This window comes from Tamandua tetradactyla, chromosome 6 (assembly GCF_023851605.1).
Source record: "Tamandua tetradactyla isolate mTamTet1 chromosome 6, mTamTet1.pri, whole genome shotgun sequence".
NCBI lineage: Eukaryota > Metazoa > Chordata > Mammalia > Pilosa > Myrmecophagidae > Tamandua > Tamandua tetradactyla.
The window spans coordinates 19,315,599-19,335,873 of record NC_135332.1 but is presented as its reverse complement, the minus strand read 5'-3'; the positions used below and the strand labels follow the sequence as shown (position 1 = coordinate 19,335,873).

At 43.9% G+C, this 20,275-nt stretch overlaps 1 protein-coding gene across 9 annotated transcripts in view; it reads left to right on the top strand.

The window, feature by feature from the left end:
• SPECC1 (sperm antigen with calponin homology and coiled-coil domains 1) overlaps positions 1 to 20,275 on the top strand; it is a 307,237-nt gene that overhangs the window by 281,381 nt on the left and 5,581 nt on the right. For all 9 annotated transcript variants that reach the window (XR_013177470.1, XM_077163993.1, XM_077163991.1 and 6 more), the window contains one exon: positions 10,370 to 10,429. Coding sequence is in view for 8 of the 9 variants with exons in the window: in XM_077163993.1 (XP_077020108.1) it covers positions 10,370 to 10,429 (60 nt within the window). In the remaining variant the exon portion in view is untranslated. The remainder of the gene's footprint in view (positions 1 to 10,369; positions 10,430 to 20,275) is intronic.

Sequence of the window (20,275 nt, the reverse complement as noted above, 5' to 3'; positions counted from 1 at the left end):
AAGTGCTGTGAGCGAGAATGGGGGAGCTGAAAGGCAGACTCACCAAGAGCCAAGTGAAAATGAAGGAGTTCAGGCAAAGGCTTTATTTCAGAAGAGACAGAACTCCCTGGGCAGTGCTCAGAGGGAGCAGTGCACTGGAGCAGCAGGGCATAGGGTTTTATGGCTTGGGTCAGGGGAGTTGGGCATAAAAACTTGGCAGGGGTGAGCTAATGGTAAGTTTCCATTTTGCTATGTGATGCTTTCAGAGTAGGGTGCCCGTGCGTAGTCATGGAGGGTGGTCTTAGAACTGTGGGTTTCGATTCTACATTGTTTTCCAGGCACTCTGACCGTGTGTGATTGCGGGGGTAGACCTAGGACTCTGGGTTTGGTCCTGCTTGGTGACGCGGTCTTGGGAAGTGGGGGAAGGTTTTTAGGTCCTCCAGGCCTAATATTCCAGTCTCTTTGGTGGTGGTAGATAGAGACGATGGTCAGTTTCTATAGCTGCTTCCTGCTGAGGTGGGATGTAGTTGTCCTGAGGAGGAGAAATTGGAGGCTGATGGGGGTTGTGGGATAAGAGTAAAATTGGGTTGCCATGAGGCTGAGATGTTTTTTGATGTTTTTGTGATGAGTTTGGTGAGGAGTTTTATACAGCAGGGGTCAAAAATGAGCATTAGAAGCAGGAGAATTAGGGGAGTTATCAAGGGGAGAATCCATTGCTTCCAAGGAATAGAGAAAAAACTGGGGGAGTGTTCTGTTAGAATTCTGGCTTGTTCTCTGAGTGCTTCTGCTCCCTCTTGTACCAGGCCTGATTTATTGGCGAAAAAAACAACATGTTTCTTGCAAGAATGCACAGTTTCTTCCCTGTGCCGCGGTGAACTGGTCTAGTGCGCATTTGTTTGCGAGGACTGCTGCTGCTAGAGAATCGACCTGGTTCTGCAGGATGTCCGGTTGCTTTGCAGTTTCTTGTAAGCTTCTGGCTAATTGGGTGGATAGTGGTGCCACCAGGGTGACGTCTGCGATGCCAGTGCTGATCCCCACGGAGATGCTTAGTCCAGCTAAGAGAGAGATTAGGAGAGAGCAGCTCACCAGGAGCAGAGGCTTTAGAGTAAGTTGGTGGAATTGGGAAGGACATGTTTTTTGGGCTGCAGAGATGGAGGGTGAGAGGAGGGCTAGGGTTCAGGTGCCCGACTATGGCGGGAAGGCATAGATAGGCCTAGAATCTGCAGAGGAAGACGATTCCAGGCTGGGAGTCTAAGCGCCCTTCCAGGGGAAAAGTGAGTTGGTGTGTTAACATGGAGGCATCCCAATTGGACACTCCTTCATGTTCCTGGAAGATTACGGAGGAGGTGGGTACAGTTGCAGTGAGCAGTTGGAAATGATTTGAGGTTAAGTTGTGGGTTTCAATAGCAAGGTAGAATTTATATGTGTCAAGATGCACATAAGCGGTGAATCCTTAGCAGGAGGTGCACAGTGGGGCGTTGGTTTGTGGAGGAAATATCTCCATTGTGGGTTTTTTTTGTTGTTGTTCTTTTTTTTTCACATGGGCAGGCACTGGGAATTGAACCCGGGTCTCTGGGATGGCAAGAACTCTGCCACTGAGCCACCTTGATACTGCCGAAAAGCATTTTTTCTCCATTGTGTTTTAAATTTAGGATTTTTGTGCTTATTTGTCCCCACTCTTGGCAAAAAAAGGGAGCCCCAAGAGCTGGTTGTTGTGCCGTTGTTGGCGGAGGGAAATCCTGGGTGGCATATGTGTAGGAGCCTGCTAGGTTTCTGACATGTGGTTGATGAGGGCATGGACAGTGAGAGTGGCGCTGCAGTCAGAGGATTGAGGTCCCCTATTGGGGTGTTATGTGGGAAGGAAGGGCGCATCATGCATGAGGGTGCTTGGGTAAGGAGTTGCAGGTTTTGGTGAATTTGCCCCCGGGCGAGGGGTTCTTTGGGAGAAACGGAGGGCTGTGTGAGTTGGGTTGTTTATTCTGAGAGGAGGTTTTTGCTAGGGTGGTAAGGGGGCTTCGAGGACCAGCAGAGAGGCCGGGTCCTTGGATAATGTGCTCGAGGTGGAGAGTGCCTCAGCGGGTAGCACAGAGCAGGCAGGAGCAGGGAGCACGGTGGAAGACACAAGGCCAGGTGTGTAGGGCAGAGCCAGCATCCCAGGCCATCGGAGGAGTTGGGTGGGTTGAGGAGTTGCCGGGCTCAGGTGAGACTGGAGTGGATACAGGGGGGCGGCTGTGGTGAGGACAGGTAAGAGGAAGGGTCATTGGGAACAGCAGGGGGTCAGTGCCATGGTTTGGGTGGAGGTAGAATAAGGACCGGATCTGCTGCCACTGGGAGTCCTGGAAGGTGCCTTGGAAGGAATTCTCCAGCAGGAATGTTAGGAATTGTTGTTTTAAGGGTTCTGGAAGGTGAGCAAGTAGAGAGATGATTTCAGTGTTTGGATAAAATGTCACAGGCCAGGAGTAGGGAGGGACAGGTAGGGAGTATAGGGAATTGCTGGGAGAATGTGAGAGTCTGTGCTGAGCACCTGACTGGTTCAGTAATTAAAGGGGGAGAGGATGTGCCACGACACAGACTGGGGAAATGGGTGGAGGGCCTGGTAAGGGCAGGGGCATCTGGTGGCGGTCCTGGTGGAGTGCGTTGGGAGGCACAGTGGGGCCGCCTATGGGATCTTGGGCTCCTGAGGACCTGGGAATTGGCAGCCACCCTGTGCGGCGCTCCCCTCCAGAGCAGCCGAGGAGGTTATGAGTGCTCGGGGGGAACCGACTGCATGGCCCTGAGTCCGTAAAAAGGAGACCCACTTCCCACCAGCCTTGATAGCGACCTGGGTCCAGACTCAGTGGTGGAGACGTGGGGCCTCTCTGAGCCAGGGCCCTCCATGGTCTGTCGTCAGGCCGAGGAGGTGTGGAAGGACGATCCCGCTTCGGGTCCGGGGGACATGGGGAGTCTTCCCTGGAAATGGGGTTTTCAGGGCAGGACAGTCCCATTTCCAGTGGCTGTCCCACGGTACATGGGCACAGCCCAGCAGGGCCTGGGATGGGACAGGAAGTGCCCGGTGCCCGTCCTTTCCATCTGAAGCAGGGCAGAGGAGCAGGATGGTTTCTGGGATTCAATCTGAGGGCAGCAGCTAGGAGGGAGGCTTTCGCCCATCTCCTTTGTGTTTTCTAATTTGGCCTCCTCCTCTCTATGGTTAAAGATCTTAAAGGCTGTTTAAGTTCTTTTTAGGGCTATGAGGACCATCATCTAGTTTTTGTCTTTGAGTTTATCATCTCCTATGGCAGGTTACAAAATGGGCCATGCCAGGCACGTCAGGGTATCTGGTTGGTAATTCCAGAGGGGATGGCGGTTGGAAGTGGGAGAGGTTTCTCTTGTCCTCCAGGCCTAACAGGAGCTAGTTCAGGCTGGGAAGGCCTTTCTGAGGAGGTGATGGTCACGCTGCTGCCTGAAGGACGATTGCGCAGGAGCTCTCCAGAGAGAGGGATCCGCTGGGCGCAGGAGCCCAGGGTGTAGGCAGGGTAATGGAAGAGGGCCGCTGTGGCTGGGGTGCGTGCATAGAGGGAGAGGATCTGCAAGAATGCCAGGGAAGCCCAGGGCGGAGCCAGGGAAGCAGAGGGCAGAACCTGCAAGGGCTTCCCCAATGGTTTGGAAAGAAGTCAGCACTTTGCCCTTAGCACATGGGAAAGGATTCCAAGCAATGGAGGGACACACTTCGTTTTAGTAAATGATCTCTCTGGCCGCTGTGGGACAAATGAATTGGAAAGGCAGCAAGAATGCAGGAGGAGGCAACTGCAGCAATTGAGACAGGAACTTGTCTTCTGTGGCTTCCCTCATTGACTGGCACCAGGCAGTAGCCGTGCAGATGGAAAGATGTGAAGTATGTTCTGGATATAAAATCCACTGATCTTGGAGCAGACGTGTTGTAGGGGAGGAGAAGCGGAAGGAGACAAAAGAGCCCCCACCCCACCTCAAGTGTCTGGCTTCACGTACCATTTTCTGAGATGGAGAAGAAATAGATATGTCTCAAATCATGCCGAGTCCGAGATGTATGTGACACAGGCAGGGAGAGATGTGAGACAGGCAGTTGGATATCAAACCTGGAGTTCAGAGGAGAGATCAGCCCTGGAAATACAGATTTGGGAGTAGTCGTCAGTCTGTAGATCCGCACTGCCCACTATAACTTTCTGGGATCATGAGAATGTTCTCTACCTGTGCTGCCAATATGGTGGACCCTCGCCGCATGATATGCAGCCTGTGCAACTGGGAATTGAATTTTTTTATTTTACCTTAATGTGGGAAGTGGCTAATGCATTGAGCAGTGCAGGTATAGATGGTATTTTTTTTAGTAGACATTTTTAATGTAATTTTATTGAGGTATATTTGCACACCATATGGTCCATCAAAGTATGCAGTCACTGGTTCACATTATCATCAAATATGTGTGTATTCTTCACTATGAACATTTTTGAACATTTGTATAACTCTAGAAAAAGAAAAAAGGAAACCCCAAACATCCCATACCCCTTCCCCCACCCTCTTATTGACAACTAGTATTGGACTTTGACCAATTTTAAGACTTACAACAGGGGTAGGTTAACTAAAACAGTGTAGTATTGTCTGAGATAGATTATATGTCAGTGGAACAGAACAAAGCATCCAGAAGTAGACCTGCACAAAAACATGCAATGGACTTTTTTGCTGTGTAGTTTTACAATCATTATCAAAGACCAGTGCTACTGGGTTATAGTTCAACAACTTCACATATTTGCTTCTGGCCATTATAAAACACTGGACACTAAAAAGAAGTATATAATGAGTTAGTGGTCACAGTCATTTGGTACATCCTAACTTCTCAGTTATACGTCCTCCCTCTTATTTGATCTTCCTCTGAATCTTCAGGGAAAAATAAACTCCCTTAGAAAAACTCTGTAGAGACTGAGATAGAGCCCAGAGCTCTCCCTAGGATTTTCAGGAACACTTGGTTGGGGTGTGGCATACTGTGCTAGTTTGCAACATCTGGCTAAAACTTGCATAAGACTAACCCCCAGAATGACCTCTTGACTCTATTTGAAAACTCTCAGCCACTGCAACTCTATTTTAGTCCATTTCTCTTCCCCCTTTTGGTCTTGAAGGCATTCTTCACCTTTTGGTGCCAGGGCCAGGCTCATCCCTGGGAGTCCTGCCCCACGGTGCCAGGGAAGCTTGTTTCCCTGGAGTCATGTCCCACGTAGGGGAGGGCAGTGAGTTTATTTGCAGGGTAGGCTTGGAGAGAGGGAACACAAATAGCTGGTATTTAAAGCCGTGAGAAGTGCCCTAGGGGAGGTGCAGAGGGAAGAGGGCCAAGGCACACACCACAAGGGCACCATTGGCTGTGGAGGTAGAGGATGCCCAGCACAGGGGACTGGGCAGCAGCGGCCCAAGCAGGAGAAAAGCCAGGGTGGTGTTGGCATGTGGAGACCCGGGGCCGTGGCAGTCGGGTGCACTCCGTGGGTGTGCCACACCAGGAAACTCAGCATACCCCGGTGGCCTCGTGCCTGCTCCTGCCCACCCTCGCCCTGTTCTGTTTCCATGCAGAGAACTCAGGGACTAGTGCTGCAAGCATGAACTGAGGCAAAGCAGCAACGCGCTCTGCTGGAAACCACAACAAGCTGAGGTGCTTCTACACACGCTCTCTAAAAGCCACGTCCCCCTGGACGGGCGACCGGCTAGCTTGCAGTCATGCCAGCAGACCTGGTCCTTTCTCCTCAAGGCACTAGATGCTGTTGGGCAATAATGAGCCTAAAGTGTTTGCTTTCACACCTGGAAGCCCGTGGGGCTTTATCTGTGGACTCAGGTGCCATCCCCATCCACCATCTTGCAGCCGCTGCGAGGGCCCAACCTGGCCACCCCCCAATGACAGGGGAGCGTTCAGGACAGTTGGCTGCACTGTTGACTACTTCCTTATAGCCTGGGGACCTCATTTCTGCCGTTCAGGGTTGAATCTCTTTCCCTAACCTATAAAGCTGTCATCAGGGAGTAGTTAAATCAGACAGTAAGGGACTGCGGGTCAGTGATGAGATTTCAAGGGATCATCTCCAGATGTCAGGAATCCTCCATTGAAAGATGTGTTGGACTTCACAGCCTCCCTGTCAGCAGGGTTGGGTCTCTGCCCTGGACCCCTGGACTCTGCTGATTGTTTACCCTCCACCCTCATCCCTGAAGGAATGTGTGGCTCCCTGTTTCCCCGTGGAACCTCAGCGTGTGCAGAGCATGTCCTTGGGGTCACTTACACTCTGCGAGGTGAGAGGCCCATATCTCTCTAAGTTATTGATGAGGGTTTTCAAAATAATGTGTCAAAACAGGTGAATCAGTAGAGTATAAAGTGGAGCATACTTGAGGAAGTCACCATGGGGAAATCATACTCGAGCAGCGAGCAGGATAAAGCAGGGAAGGTTTCCCCAGAAGAGGCATATTTGGATTGGGGCTTCAGAGGGAACGAGCTGCTTTGAATGGAACGTACCCTTTAGGCGCTGTTAGAGCAAGTGGGGCCTTTAGCCTTGCACTAGAAAGCACCCAGTTGTGTGTTTGGTTTTTACTTTGGTGTGCACATCCACCCAGAAGGGCACAGAAAAGGCCCATGTTTGTAAAACCTATAAAAGCTCTAAATCTGAAATCTATGGTATAGCTAATTGTAGTTCGGAAAGTTCAGGAATCGGGAGCTGCCCCACCTGGAGGGAAGCAATCAAACCTAGTAGGTTTGACGTCTGTATTGAATAGGGAATTTCTCCTAAAATGAACCCAATGTCCTCTATTATATTAAAGAGAAATACAACCACAGGCTACAAGTGACTGTGGAAGGGTTGGGAGGTTTTTCAGTAAAAAAAAGAGTATGGTCATCTGTCACCTAGAAACTCTCCCGCTTTGGCCCGGCAGATGCAGGTGGTAGAATGGGGACCTTTTTGCCAGCCTCTGAAATGAAATATGAACATGACAGGGGCGATTCTGGAATTGGACTCCTGTCTTCCATTTGTTTCAGGGGATAGTGGACTCTCCTCTCCTCTTGGAACTGCCCCCCCGCCCCAGACCAGGGTGGATGGCGGAGCCCCACCTGGGAGGGGTTAGCCTATGCCTGGAGCTGAAAGTCCAGAACCCCAGCTCACCTCCACCCAGGCCCAAGCAGAGGCAGCAAGCCACGGAGCGCCCAGCCCGCGGGGGAGGGGCCCACGGCATGTCCACCCAGCAGACCCTCCCCCACACACCATCGCCCCTCCCACGCACACATACACCCGTGCACCCACCCCCACGCACCCTCCCCCCACACACACACGCCCTCCCCCTGTACATCCTCCCACGCAAACCCCCATGCACCCTCCCCCACACGCGTGCCCACCTCCCCCACGTATCCCCCCGCACGCACACAGACACCCTTGTGGGCTCTCCCCCACATACACACCTCCCATGCACCTCTCCCGCGCCCCCCACATGCACCCTCAGAGGCTCCTGCTCCCCACCTGGCCTCTGCACAGCAGCCAGACCCAGGGCCCAGACTGAGGTTGGCAGATTGGTCTCTAGGATGCTGCTGCCGCGCAAACGCATGAAAATCATTTTTGTGAACAAAAGCCATTTCTAGGAAATGTACCTACTGCAGCTATGGACTTAGTAATATTTTAATACTCCTTCACTGCCCACAGCAAATGTAGCACACCTTTACTGTCGATCAATAATGGGGGAGGATAAGGGGTATGAGGGAATTCGCATGTTCTTTTTTTCTTTGTATTTCTTTTCTGGGATAATGAAAATGTTCTAAAATTGATATGGGTGCTGGGAGCCGGTGATTGTCCCCTTCAGATGGTTGGTCTGGTTCGTGAGTATATCTCAATGAAACTGTGAAAAGATCTTTTTTTTTTTTTTTAAAGCCACCCGTGTCTCCGTAATGTTCCATGTTAGGCTGAATACTATTTCAGAGTATTTTGAGACCCGTTTTCAGCATGGACCCTTTCTTCTCTGTTCAGTGGCTGCTTAGAAACCACCAGTGGTTTCACCAGAATCAGACTCGAGGGTCTTGAGGGAATTTGGAATCAAACCTCTGGTTTAGAAATGCCTTCCTAAACCTTGCTAGAAATCAAAGAGTGCAGATTAAAACACTAGCCTGTTCTTAGCCTATCACATGCGGCAGGAACCTTTGAAAGTTGAGTTCTGTCTGCAGGTGAAGGTGCAGGGAAATGGACCTGGAGGTCAGAGAACGTTTCAGAAAGCCAGGACCAGGCTTGTCTCCAGGCTTGTGGAGTGGTGGTAGCCTGAACTGGCTTACAAACATATCCACTGCCAAAAACTAACCAGGAGGATCCTGAAATGGGGACAGAGGCCTCATTAGTACCAAAATAGGAGATTTCTGACCCTAGTTTGGGCAAAATTGAAGGAAGCCAGGAGCCAATTCCCTGATGGACCTCTCAACAGAACGAAGCCCAGTTACAGAAAGCTGTGCAAGGAGCCCTGTCTGTCCCCACGAATATCCCTCAATCTAGGGGAAGCCTGGAGGCTTGAGCAAGGCCATCACAGACCAGATGCTTCCCAGGCCTTGACCACATGCTGCGGGAAAACGTGCAGGCACTGTTTTCTCTGACCTGGTCTCTATAGTGGAGTTTGCTTCAGGGTCAGACGAACAAACCCCTTGCAACCAAGGCACCCAAAGGGAGGGCAGGGGCAGAGGGTAAGAGCAGTGGGGAATGTGTGTAGAGGCATGGAATTAGGTATAGCATCTGAGTGCACGAAACTGTGAAATCCTCCTGAGGAACATAAAACATGAATAGGCAGAGAAACATTTGCCTCTCAATTTCACTTAATTTACCAATTATACTTAATGTTACCAATTTAATTAAAATTTAATGTAATTCTAATGGCATTGAAATGAATTCTGAAGAGGAGCGGCATGACCAGAATGATCCTTGAGTTCATCTGAGTGAAGAGACATCGGAGAAGAGCCAGAAAAATTCTCAGAAAGAAGCAACAAACGAGAGCCAAACATAGGGCCCAGTTGTTTTCAGCCCAAAATTCTATGCGTAGCCAGACTATTAACCAAGTGTGATGGTAGAAAAGAAAAATTTTCACATGTGAGTGTATCCAGAAGGTGTCCCCCACAGCCCTTCCTAAGAGGAAACCAATGAAACAATGCCAGAGTGAAGGATTTCATAGAAAAATGGAATGATTAAGTGTTTAAGGGTATCAAGAAGAAAAAAAGAGGAGCAGTGTGGAGAAGTTAGCGCCAAAATACGAGGCGTTCCTACCATGTTATGACAGAAACTCAGTGGGTTGCAGGAAGAGTATTATGAATTTATGATCCGTAGTCAGAATGAGTAGGAGGCTAGAAGACTAGAAGGAGGCGTATAGTTTTTTTCCTAATAAAAAAAATCCAAAACAAGCAGAAACTATAATGGAAACTTTTCAGGAAAGCAGAGTCCATATCTGGAGCAAACTAAAAGGTCGTGTGATTTTGAATGGCTGATAGAGTTACGAAGAGGAAAATCCTTCTGAAAGTTCTCTGAGTGTCCCAGGAGCTGATTGGGAACTATTAGGAAAGGAAGTGTCGTGGCACACCACAGTGGAAATGCTGTTTATCGTCTGCAGCTTCCAGGATCATCCTATAAGAAAGCACAGAAGACCTAAAGCTGATTATAAGGAAGGAAACCAAGGTTATAAGTTTTAACAGTTTAAAAGTGAAACTTGACAAGATGGAAGAAAGGCTAGGGGCACTTATTCCTTATCAGACAAAGTGGAGCCAGGAAGTGCCACCCACGAGAAGTAGAAGCTTAGGCATATTATCTAAAGTCAACAGGCTTAACTGTTAAAGGAGCTGTGACTACAGGGAGGAGAAAAGCACAAGACATCCAAGTCCTTGTTCATCTTAGGAGGGGGAGGGAGTTGGTAGAAAATGCTTACATTTTAGAAATTAGAGGTCGTGCTATAAGCATATTATTTAGAGATGTGGAGGTACTCACCAGAAGAACTAGAGAGAGGAATTAAAAGTGGTTCTCTTAAGGACCAGGATTGGATTAAGGAACGGTTTTTCATTTGGTTATATTTAAGTGTGCATATATTGTTTGAAAAATTTTCGATGTGGCATGATGGCTAAATAGCTGTTGTTACACAACAGAATGTGAATATAATAAATAGAAATAATCAAACCCAAATGTATCTTTGCTAATCAGGAGCCCATCAAGGGCCTGTTTTTTAATGACAGCCCTAGCTATTAATCTTTTTTTTTTCTTGAAATGAGACCATGTTTTCCTATTGATACAAATAAAGGTTTGATTGTTTTATAGTAGTAGATAATCTATATGGGAGTGTCAGCTTGCATTCTTTACTAGCTATATATGTATATATTTCCGTTGATAATTCTAGTTCTGTCTTTCTAACCTAGAAAAGAAATCTCTTGTTGGCATTTGAAGCAGCTGAAAGTGTGGGCATCAAACCCAGCCTGGTAAGTATCCTGTTTTGTATCCTTGTGTTGCTTTATTCTAATTATATTAGAAAGAACTTGCTGCCACCACCTAAGAATTGCTTACAGAGGACTGAAATCATTTTCTGGCAGCCTGTCACTTTGGCCCTAATGTAAAGGTAACCGGTTGGCCTGACCACATATGATTTAGCTTCTTCAATGAAGATGTCATTATGGGCTCAGTTTCATTTTTGGACACACAATAAACGAAACTACAGCTAAGTCTCCCTTGTTCAAATCACCTAGAAACCTGATTAAAAGGTAATTTTAAAAGTTTTAATACCTGGCTGAGCACTCCAGAAAGAATGGAAATAACCAGATGTCAAAAGCAAAAGGAGCAGTGAAACCTATAGCTGTAGGCAGGAGCTGAGACCATGGCAGCTGTAGGGGAGGGGGGAAGCAGCAGTTATGAGGGGCTCGTAACAAGTGGGTACCTAAGGGGCCCCAGACCCATGGCTATGACCTTTATTTCACACCTCTGCAGGACCATGGGGCAAGCTCATGAACAAAGCATTTGTACCGAGGTTCACAAAATGCTGTTTTTCTTAATGAAAGGGGAAAATTTTAAAGCCCACCTGCCAGATAAGGTAGCTTTCTCTGTGTGGATTGTGTGTATACCTGTGTGTGTGTATGTAGATAAAAAATAGAAAATCCTCTGTAAAAAAAGAAAGCTGGGCCAGGTGATGTTTGTGGTCCAAATTTATAGCATCCATGTTGTAGGAAGCCAGCCGTTTATATCACCTCTGTGTAGGAAGCTCCTGGATTAATGTGACAACTGCCAAAAATATGCTCACAAGTCATAATTGCAGAACACTCAAGGAAATGATCTGCTCGGAGCTCAGCAGACACAACAAAACCAGAGGATTGTCTACAAAGACTTGAGATGATAAAACACTAAGAAAGAGACTACAAAAAGACTCATGTTTAAACATATGGATGAGATAAAAGAAGGAATGGGAGCCATAAGGAAAGAATGTGGAACTATAAAAAAAATAAATCTAGAAAAAAAATCAGAAAAAACTTCTAGAAGTGAAAATTTGAAATTAGAAACACATTGAATAGGTTGCAAAATGATTAGATACAGCAAAATAGAGCATTGTTGAACTGGAAAATACATCTAAGGAAATTACCCAGAACATAAAACAGAGACATTGAAAAATGAAAAGTGACTCTGCATCTCTGGCAGCTGTACCCATCTGCTGGGCTCCGAAAGCATCGTTTCTTCATAGTGTTGAATAGCATGAGCCATACTGTATTGTGACTTATGCGATTGTCTGGCACAGCTTCATCAGTTTCAAGACCTTTAGCCCCTAAGGGCAGAAGAAGGCTTCTCTTTTTCTTAATTAAGTTAAAAGTTTCAGATACATGTGCTGCTGTCAGTAAATATATGCTATCAATTGAACAAGGTATAAAACTCCAGTAGGTTTCTAGTGTTGATCATAAGTTCATCAGCACCAAAGTATCAAGTATCAAGGAAGTTCTTAGCCAGTGTTTTCCAAACCGAGTTCATCTTCACCCTAGCCAGAGCCTCTTGTGGTTCCGTCATCCCTGTCCTATCTGCAGCACCCCCCAATCAGACACTGCTTCCCTCCTTACCCATCCATGGCAGCCCGCCCCACCCCCCAAGCCCAGAGGACCACTTTCTTGTCTCAGAGTTGATGTACTAATGTCAAAGAGTGCTTACTATCTGTAGTTATGTTTACTCAGGGTTTATCCCTGAAGTTCAGAATCAGCTTCATGGTGCAGTGGAAGCTTTCTTCTCCTTGCCAAATGAATAACGCACAGGATTCTGAAAGACACGTGGTACTCCAAACAGCCACCATGAGAGGCCACACTGTAAATCACCTAGATGCCTTTCCTGTAGTTCAGGTTATATTGACTGTCACAATCCTTTAATCTAATAACACAGACCAATGAAATATGAGTGGGAAAAGGAATACTTTGGAAGGTCTCAAAGGCAAGTTTATTTAACAATTATGGTGATTCTGTAAAGACACAATTCTTCAAATAATAGCAAATAGATCCAGTGTCAATGAGAGGCACTGCATCCAGCAATCACCACCTTGTATTTGGAGACTTCCATTGAGGGCAGTAAGGAATCTGGGGCATAATCTGAAATACACATTTGAAGGTAGCAGAGAGTTTAAAGTATCTGAGGGTGCTGGCCAGCATCTGGGGAAAGATAAGAACCAAGAAAGGTAAGCGCAGCCCATCAAAGCTGCGCTCATAACCTGACGATATTCCTGGAAATGCAGCTGAGCTGAGCTTGTGGCAGCTTGCAAGGGGAAACAGAAGTTGATGCCTGGAGCCTGCAGAGGGTTGAGACTATTCAAGTAACATCATTTTGAGCTGAGACCTCAAAAAGCCTCATGCCAAGTGATTCAGCCCTTGCACAGAATCACACCTGCTGCTCTTCCAGCCGTCATGGTCCAGGACCTGCTTACCTTAGCCTTGAGCACAGTGGTCTTTGATACAGGGGTGGTTGGCACCCCCAAGCCCCTGAAGAAACAAATGAAAACTCTCTCGGGAAGAGAGGCCATCATTATAAGCATCAGAACATGCCTGAAATACAGAAAGTAACACGTGTTGTCAAGCACGTGGGAAAGTTTAAACCCTCGCACATTGCTAGTGGGAATGTAAAATGGTGCAGCCACTGTGGGAAACAGTTTAGTGGAGCCTCAAAAAGTTAAACATGAAATTACCATATGACATAGCAATTTCTCCTTCTAGGGTGTATACCCCAGATTATCTAAAGCAAGGACTTAAACAATAATGCCAGTGTTCACAGCAGCATTATTCACAAAGTTGTGGTATATGATACAACATGGATCAACTCTAAAAACCTTATGTAAAATGTCATAAGCCAGACACAAAAGGACACATTGTATAATTCCACTGGTATGAAATATCTAGAGTAGGCAAATTGATAGAGACAAGAGAAGACATTGGAGGTTACCAAGGGAGTGTTTGCTTAATGGGTAGAGTTTCTGTTTGGGGTGATGAAATTGTTTTGTTAATGGATGGTGGTAAAGTTGCACAACATTTTAAATGTACTTAATGTCACTGAATTGCACACTTAAAAGTGGTTAAAATGGTAATTTTTCTGTTATCTATGTGTGTGTATGTTAGCACACTAAAAATTTAACAATATGTACGCTTGAATTAAATTTCCTAACACAAGTTCTAGTTTGTAATTAAATATATCCAGGGGATAAACATTTTTTTTTAATTAAAATACCTGTTAGAGGAAGAAGATAGAATGAAAGAAACACATAACATAGCTTATTTGAGAGATTTGCACACAATGAAAATGAAAAAATCTGCACCTACACACAACAGTGTAGTTGAATCTTAAAAACCTAATATAGCTCAGAAAGTTAAGTGTAGAACTACCACGTGACTTGACAGTCCCATTTCTAGGTATATCCCCAAAAGAATTGAAAGCAGGGACTCAAACAGATACTTTTCACACCAGTGTTCATAGTGGCATTATTCAGATAGCCAGAAGATGGAAGCAACTCAAGTGTCTGTCAGCTGATGAAGGGACAAAGAAAATGTGGTATATGCATAGGCTGGAATATTATTCTGCTGTAAAAAACGATGAAATTTTGGTGCATGCTCCAATACAGATGACCCTTGAGGACATCATGTAGAGTGAAATAAGCCAGATATAAAAGGAGAAATATTTTATGCTCTCACTGGTAGAGAATAATTAGAATAAGCAGATTAATAGAGTCAGAAACTAGAAAACAGATGACCGGGGGCAGAGTAGGGATAGGAAATAGGGAGTGAAGCCCTAGTTGGTGCAGAATTTCTGCTTGGGGTGAGGGAAAGGCTTTGACAATGGATGGTGTGTGGTAACACAATGTTGTGAGTGTAATTTATACTGCTAAATTAGGTATTTGAATGTTATTAAAAGGCGAAGTTTTAGGTTGTGAAGCTGTTACTGGGATAGGAAATTAAAAAAAAAAAAGACAATGTGGAACTATGCAACACAAACTGAACCGTAATATAAACTATGGACTATAGTTAATAGTATAATTATAATAATGTTCATCAATTGTGACAAAGGTACCACACTAATGCAAAGTATTAATAATAGAATGAGTATATGGGAACTTTTTTCTGCATGATTTTTCTATATACCTACAACCTCTCAAATAAAAACAAAATTATATATTTTTTAAAACCTAGTATTGAGCAAAAGAAACTGAAGTAGGGAAAACTCCAATCAACACCCAAGAAAGCACCTGAGCCTCTGAGAAGTGAGCAAAACTTTTATTTCTGGGAGGCTCAGAGGACTTCCGTTCAAAGTCTGAATCCCAGATATTCTTTGTTTCTAGATTATATAGGCTAGTGAGCAAGGTGGAAGTTACTATGGGAAAGGGTGGAAAACATTGGTAAAGTACAGAGACAGAACTTGTAGGGCAGGAGTTACTATCTGGGCCTTAGCTGAACTCCTTTGTCTGAGATAAGGGCATCTCCTGGACAAGACAGCCTCCCTGTTTATACACCTCCCTGTTTGTACATCGATATCTTCCGACAGGCTTGAGTAAGACAGCAGACATTCTGCTTTTCCTGCCTTCCTTCTTTCAAGAAAGCTTACATTTATATACTTTTATGAATGTGTAAATTCATAGAGTGATGCACATAAATTCAGAGTAGTATGCATAAATGCATAAAGTGATACACATAAATTCATAAAGTTATACAAAATACTGAAGTTAAACTTGTAAACTGTCTCAAAACCAGGCACAAAAGAATACATTTTAAATGACTCTTTATTAAATGTTTAAAAGCAGACAAAACTAAAATGTGGTTAGGGAAACCTATTTAGGTGGTAAAATTATAACATGAACAAGTAAGTGATTATCTTTAAAGTCGGGGTACTGTTCCCTGGCTGGAGGGGCTGGGAAGGGGTGAGCCAGGGAGAGCCTAGGGGTGCTTCTGGTTGGCTGACAGGGTGCTGTTTCTTCACCGGTGGAAAGTATACACAATAGCTGCTTTATAATAATTCATTATATCATGAATTTATATTTCATACACCCTTGGTATGTGTGATTTCACAGTAAAAAGTATCACAAAAAAGATGGGAGGGAGACAGTTGTAAAAATCTAGGCAGATTCTGCAGTCAGTTTGCTTCACAACTTTCTTTAAATTTTATTTTCCACTTTACAAGAAAACAAAAAAAAATAAAAATCAAGCTAGACTCTCAGACCACATATTGTGGTTGGTTTTTGAAAGAAAAAAAAAAACAACTTCAAATCACAAACCTTAGGCTCTATGCAGATAAAAGGCTTTGCCTGAACTCATTAGATCAGCAGTTGAATGTGATTTTATGTCCCAAGTTAAAACAAAGAGTGTAACGTATGTATCTTTTTTTTAAATGATTATCCATTTGAGGCTTTATTTTTGTTTAGGTACACAGAGACGCAGAAGCCTCCCTGCCCTCAGCCCTTCTCTGCTGTGACTAGGGCTAGCTGACTTAAGCATCTACTGAGAAACACCTGCTTGCCCTTTAAGCAGAAAAAACCCTGGCCGACTGCTCCTGGAGCTGGCCCCACTGTTCATTCTCCATAAAACTTCTTGCAGGGCCCCCCCCCTCCCGGGGCCCCTCCACCCTGTTCCATATGCTCCTCTAGCTGCCTCCCGGGTGCTACCCTGCTCTGGCACATAATTGGGTAAATTAGTATCTTCCAGCAGAAGTAGTATCCACAGCATAACAATTACCCCAGGGATGAGATGATGTTTTCTATTGTGGTTTTAGTTGTGAGACCAGCATCTAAAGTAAGAGCTGCTCTTGCCCCTAGTCTCACCTGCTTTGGCTACTACCATTAAAAAAAAAATTAGCCTTTCTAATAGGTGTGTAGTAGCATCTCGTTGTTGTTTTAACTGGCAGTTCTCTAATGACACATTACATTGAGCTTATTTTCTTATGGTTATTTGCCATCCATATATCTTTGTTGGAGAAGTACCTGTTCAGATCTTTTGTCCATTTTTTAATTGGGTTGTTTATTCTCTTATTACTACTGAGTTTCAAGAGTTCTTTATATATTCTGAACACAAGACCTTTATCAGATGTGACTTGTCCTTATCTTCTCCCAGTCTGTGGCTTGTCTTTTCATTCTCTTAAGAGTGTCTTTCTCAGAGCAAAGTTTTTAATTACAATAAAGTTCAATTTATCTTTTTCACCCCTCAATCGTGCTTTTGGTGTTGCACCTAAAAAATCATCGCAAAGCCAAGGTCACATAGATTTTCTCCTGTGTTTCTTTGTTTTATACCTTTATATTTTGCATTAGGCCTCTGATATGTTTCAAACTAATTTGTGTGTGAGCTGTAAGTATCAGAGTTCCTTTCTCCACTGAATTACCTTCGCACCTTTGTTAAAAATTAGTTTACCATATTGTGTAGGTCTGTTTCCAGGCTGTCTGTTCTGTCCGTTGACCTTTCACCAATAACCAAACTGTCTTGATTAACAGAGCTATAAAAATTCTTGAAATCAGGAACGAGTCCTCCAAGTTTGTTCTTCTTTTTCAGAATGTTCTTAGCTATTCTAGTACCTCTGCCTTTACAGATTCAACAGTCTGTTTCAGTATGTACAAAAAAGCTTGTTGGGATTTCGATTGGAATTGTGTTGCATCTATATATCAAACCGGGAGAATCTTAATATTCAGCTTCCAATCCATGACTGCAGAATATATCTCCATTTATTTAGGTCCTCTTCAATTTCCTTCATCAGAAAATTGTAATTTTCTGCAGCTATATCTTGTATATATTTTGTAATTTATACCTAAATACTATTTTTGGCACAGTTGTAAATTGTATCTATAAAGAGAGATTTTTTTTCGGTTTCAGATTCCACTTACTCATTGCTTGTATATAAGAATACAACAGACTTTTGTTTATTGACTTTATATCCTGACCCCTTGCTAAACTTGCTTATTAGTTTCTGGAGTTTTGGGCAGACTCTTGGTGGATAAATACATAGATGATCATATTGTCTGCAAAGTAAGGCATTTTCATTTCTTCTTTTGCAATCTGTCTTTTTTTTTCCTTCCTTATTGAACAGCTTCCCACATACTGACAAGTAGAAGAGATGAGAAGGGACATCCTTGCCTTGTTCCTGACCTTGGAGGGAAGCGTTCAGTCTCCACCATTAAATATTATGTCAGCTGTTGGTTTTTTGTATATATCCCTTATTAGGTAAGGGAAGCTCCCTTCTAGTCCTAATTTTTTGAGAGTGTATTTTTATCATGATTATGTACATAATATGGAATTTGCCATTTTAACCATTTTTAAGTGTACAATTCAGTGGCATTAATTACTTTTATAATGTTGTGCTGCCATCACCACCTTCATCACCCAAAACAGAAAGTTTGCACCCATTAAGCAGAAACTCCCCATTGCCCCTACCACTAACCTCTGGCAACCTCCATTCTACTTTCTGACTCATTAATTTGCCTATTCTTGATATTTTATGTAAGTGGAATTATTCAATATTTATCTTTCTGTCTGGCATCTTTCACTTAGGGTAACATTTTCCAGGTCCATCACGTTATAGCGTGTGTTAGAATTTCATTCATTTTTCTGTGTGCCAATAAAACTTTATTTATAGACACTGAAATGTGAACATCATATCATTTCCATGGGTCACAAAATATTCTTCTTTTGACTTTTCCTCCCCAACCATTTAAAAGTGGAAAACTATTTTTTAGCTCTTGGAACATGCAACAGACAGTGGGTGGAATTTGCCCCCAGGGAGATGGAGTTTCAGACCCCAAGCTATAGAGCCCTGTGGGCTGGCTGTGAGCAGCTTGCTTTTTTTTTTTCTTTTAACATTTTTTATTGTCTAGTATAACATATATACAAAGCAAAGAAATAAAAAAAAGCAATAGCACTCTTCAAACAAGTGGTTACAGGACAGATCCCAGAGTTTATCATGGGCTACCATACGATCCTCTCAGATTTTTTCATTTTAGCTGCTCCAGAATACAGGAGGCTAGAGGGCTTAAATACTTTTTTATCACAATCAACTTTTTTTCTTTATTTGTAAAAAATAATGTATTAAAAAAAAAGCTATAAATTTCAAAGCACAGCACCACAATTAGTTGTAGAACGTATTTCAGACTTTGACATGGGTTACAGTTTCACAATTTTAGGTTTTTACTTCTAGCTGCTCTAAAATACCGGAGACTAAAAGAGTTATCAATTTAATGATTTAGCAGTCATTTTCATTTCTTTTGAATCCTATCTTCTCTGTATAACTCCACCATCACCTTTGATCTCTCTATACCTCTCTTTAGGGTTGTTTAGGCTGTGGCAATTCTAAATTTTGGATATTGGAAGGATCTGTCACTAATATGGGGTAGGGAGATGAAACTATCTGATATTCTGAAGAGGCTGGGCTAGGTTTCAGGACTTATCTGAACCAGGGACCCATCTGGAGGTTGTGGGTTTCTGGCAAGTTACTCTAGTGCCTGGAACCCTTGTGGAATCTTATATGTTGCCCTAGGTGTTCTTTAGGATTGACTGGAATGGTCCTGTTTGTGGGTTGGCGGGTTATGATAGGTAGCACGGTCTACCTGAAGCTTGCACAAGAGCAACCTCCAGAGTAGCCTCTCAATTCTATTTGAACTCTCTCTGCCACTGATACTTTATTGATTACCCTTCTTTTCCCTCATTTGGTCAGGAGGTAATTGTTGATCCCATGGTGCCAGGTCTGGATTCATCCATGGGAGTCACCTCCCATATTGCCAGGAAGACTTTCACCCCTGGATGTCATGTCCCACATAGAGGGGAGGGCAGTGATTTTACTTGCAGAGTTAGGCTTAGAGAGACTGAGGCCACATCTGAGCAACAACAGAGGTCCTCCAGAAGTAACTCTTAGGCATGCCTGTAGGTAGGCTAAGCTTTTCTGCTACCTACATAAACTTCACAAGAGTAAGCCTCATGATCCAGGGCATGGCCTATGATTTGGGTGTCCCTAAAGTTTGACACGGTATCAGGGAATTCCCTGATGGTAAGGTTTAATAGTTTCATAATCTTTCTCCCCTTCCTCGCGGGACTTTGCCAATACTTTTTAATTATCTGCTTAGTATACTCTAGGATGTTTCTAGGCATTACAATAATCTATACAGGATTAAAGGACCTCTTTCTTATTCTGTGCTTCCTGTGTTTCAGTTGTTCAAATGAGCTATACAGGTTAGAACCTCATTCATTTTTATGGCTGAATAGTATTCTGTTTTATGGGTAGATCATATTTTGTTCATCCAGGTTTCTTTCAGTGGATACTTGGGTTGTTTCCACCTTTTGGCTATGGTGAATGATAATGATGCTGCTGTAAACATTGGTGTAAGTATCTGTTTCAGTCCCTGCCTTCAGTTCTTTGGGTATATACCTCAGAGTGGAATTGCCAGGTAAAATAGTAATTCTATGTTTAACTCTTTGAGGAGCCACCAAACTCTTTTCCAGTTGCTGTACCATTTTACATTCCTACCACCAGTGCACGAGAGTTCCAGTTTCTTTTTTGAGATTTTGTCATGCGTGGTTGTTGAACTTCTTGTATTGTTTTCTCTGCAGCTGTTTATATGAGTGTAGTTTTTGTTATTTGGTCTGTTAAATATGATGAATTACATCGATTGGTTTACAAATATTGAACCAGTCTTGCATTCTTGGCATGAGCCCCACTTGATCATGCTGTATTATCCTTTTTGTATATTGATGGGTTCAGTTTGCCCATATAATATTTAGAATTTCTGTGTTTACATGCATGTGAGAAATTGGCCTGTAGTTTTGTCATAAGGTCTTTGTCTCTTTGGTATTAACTTC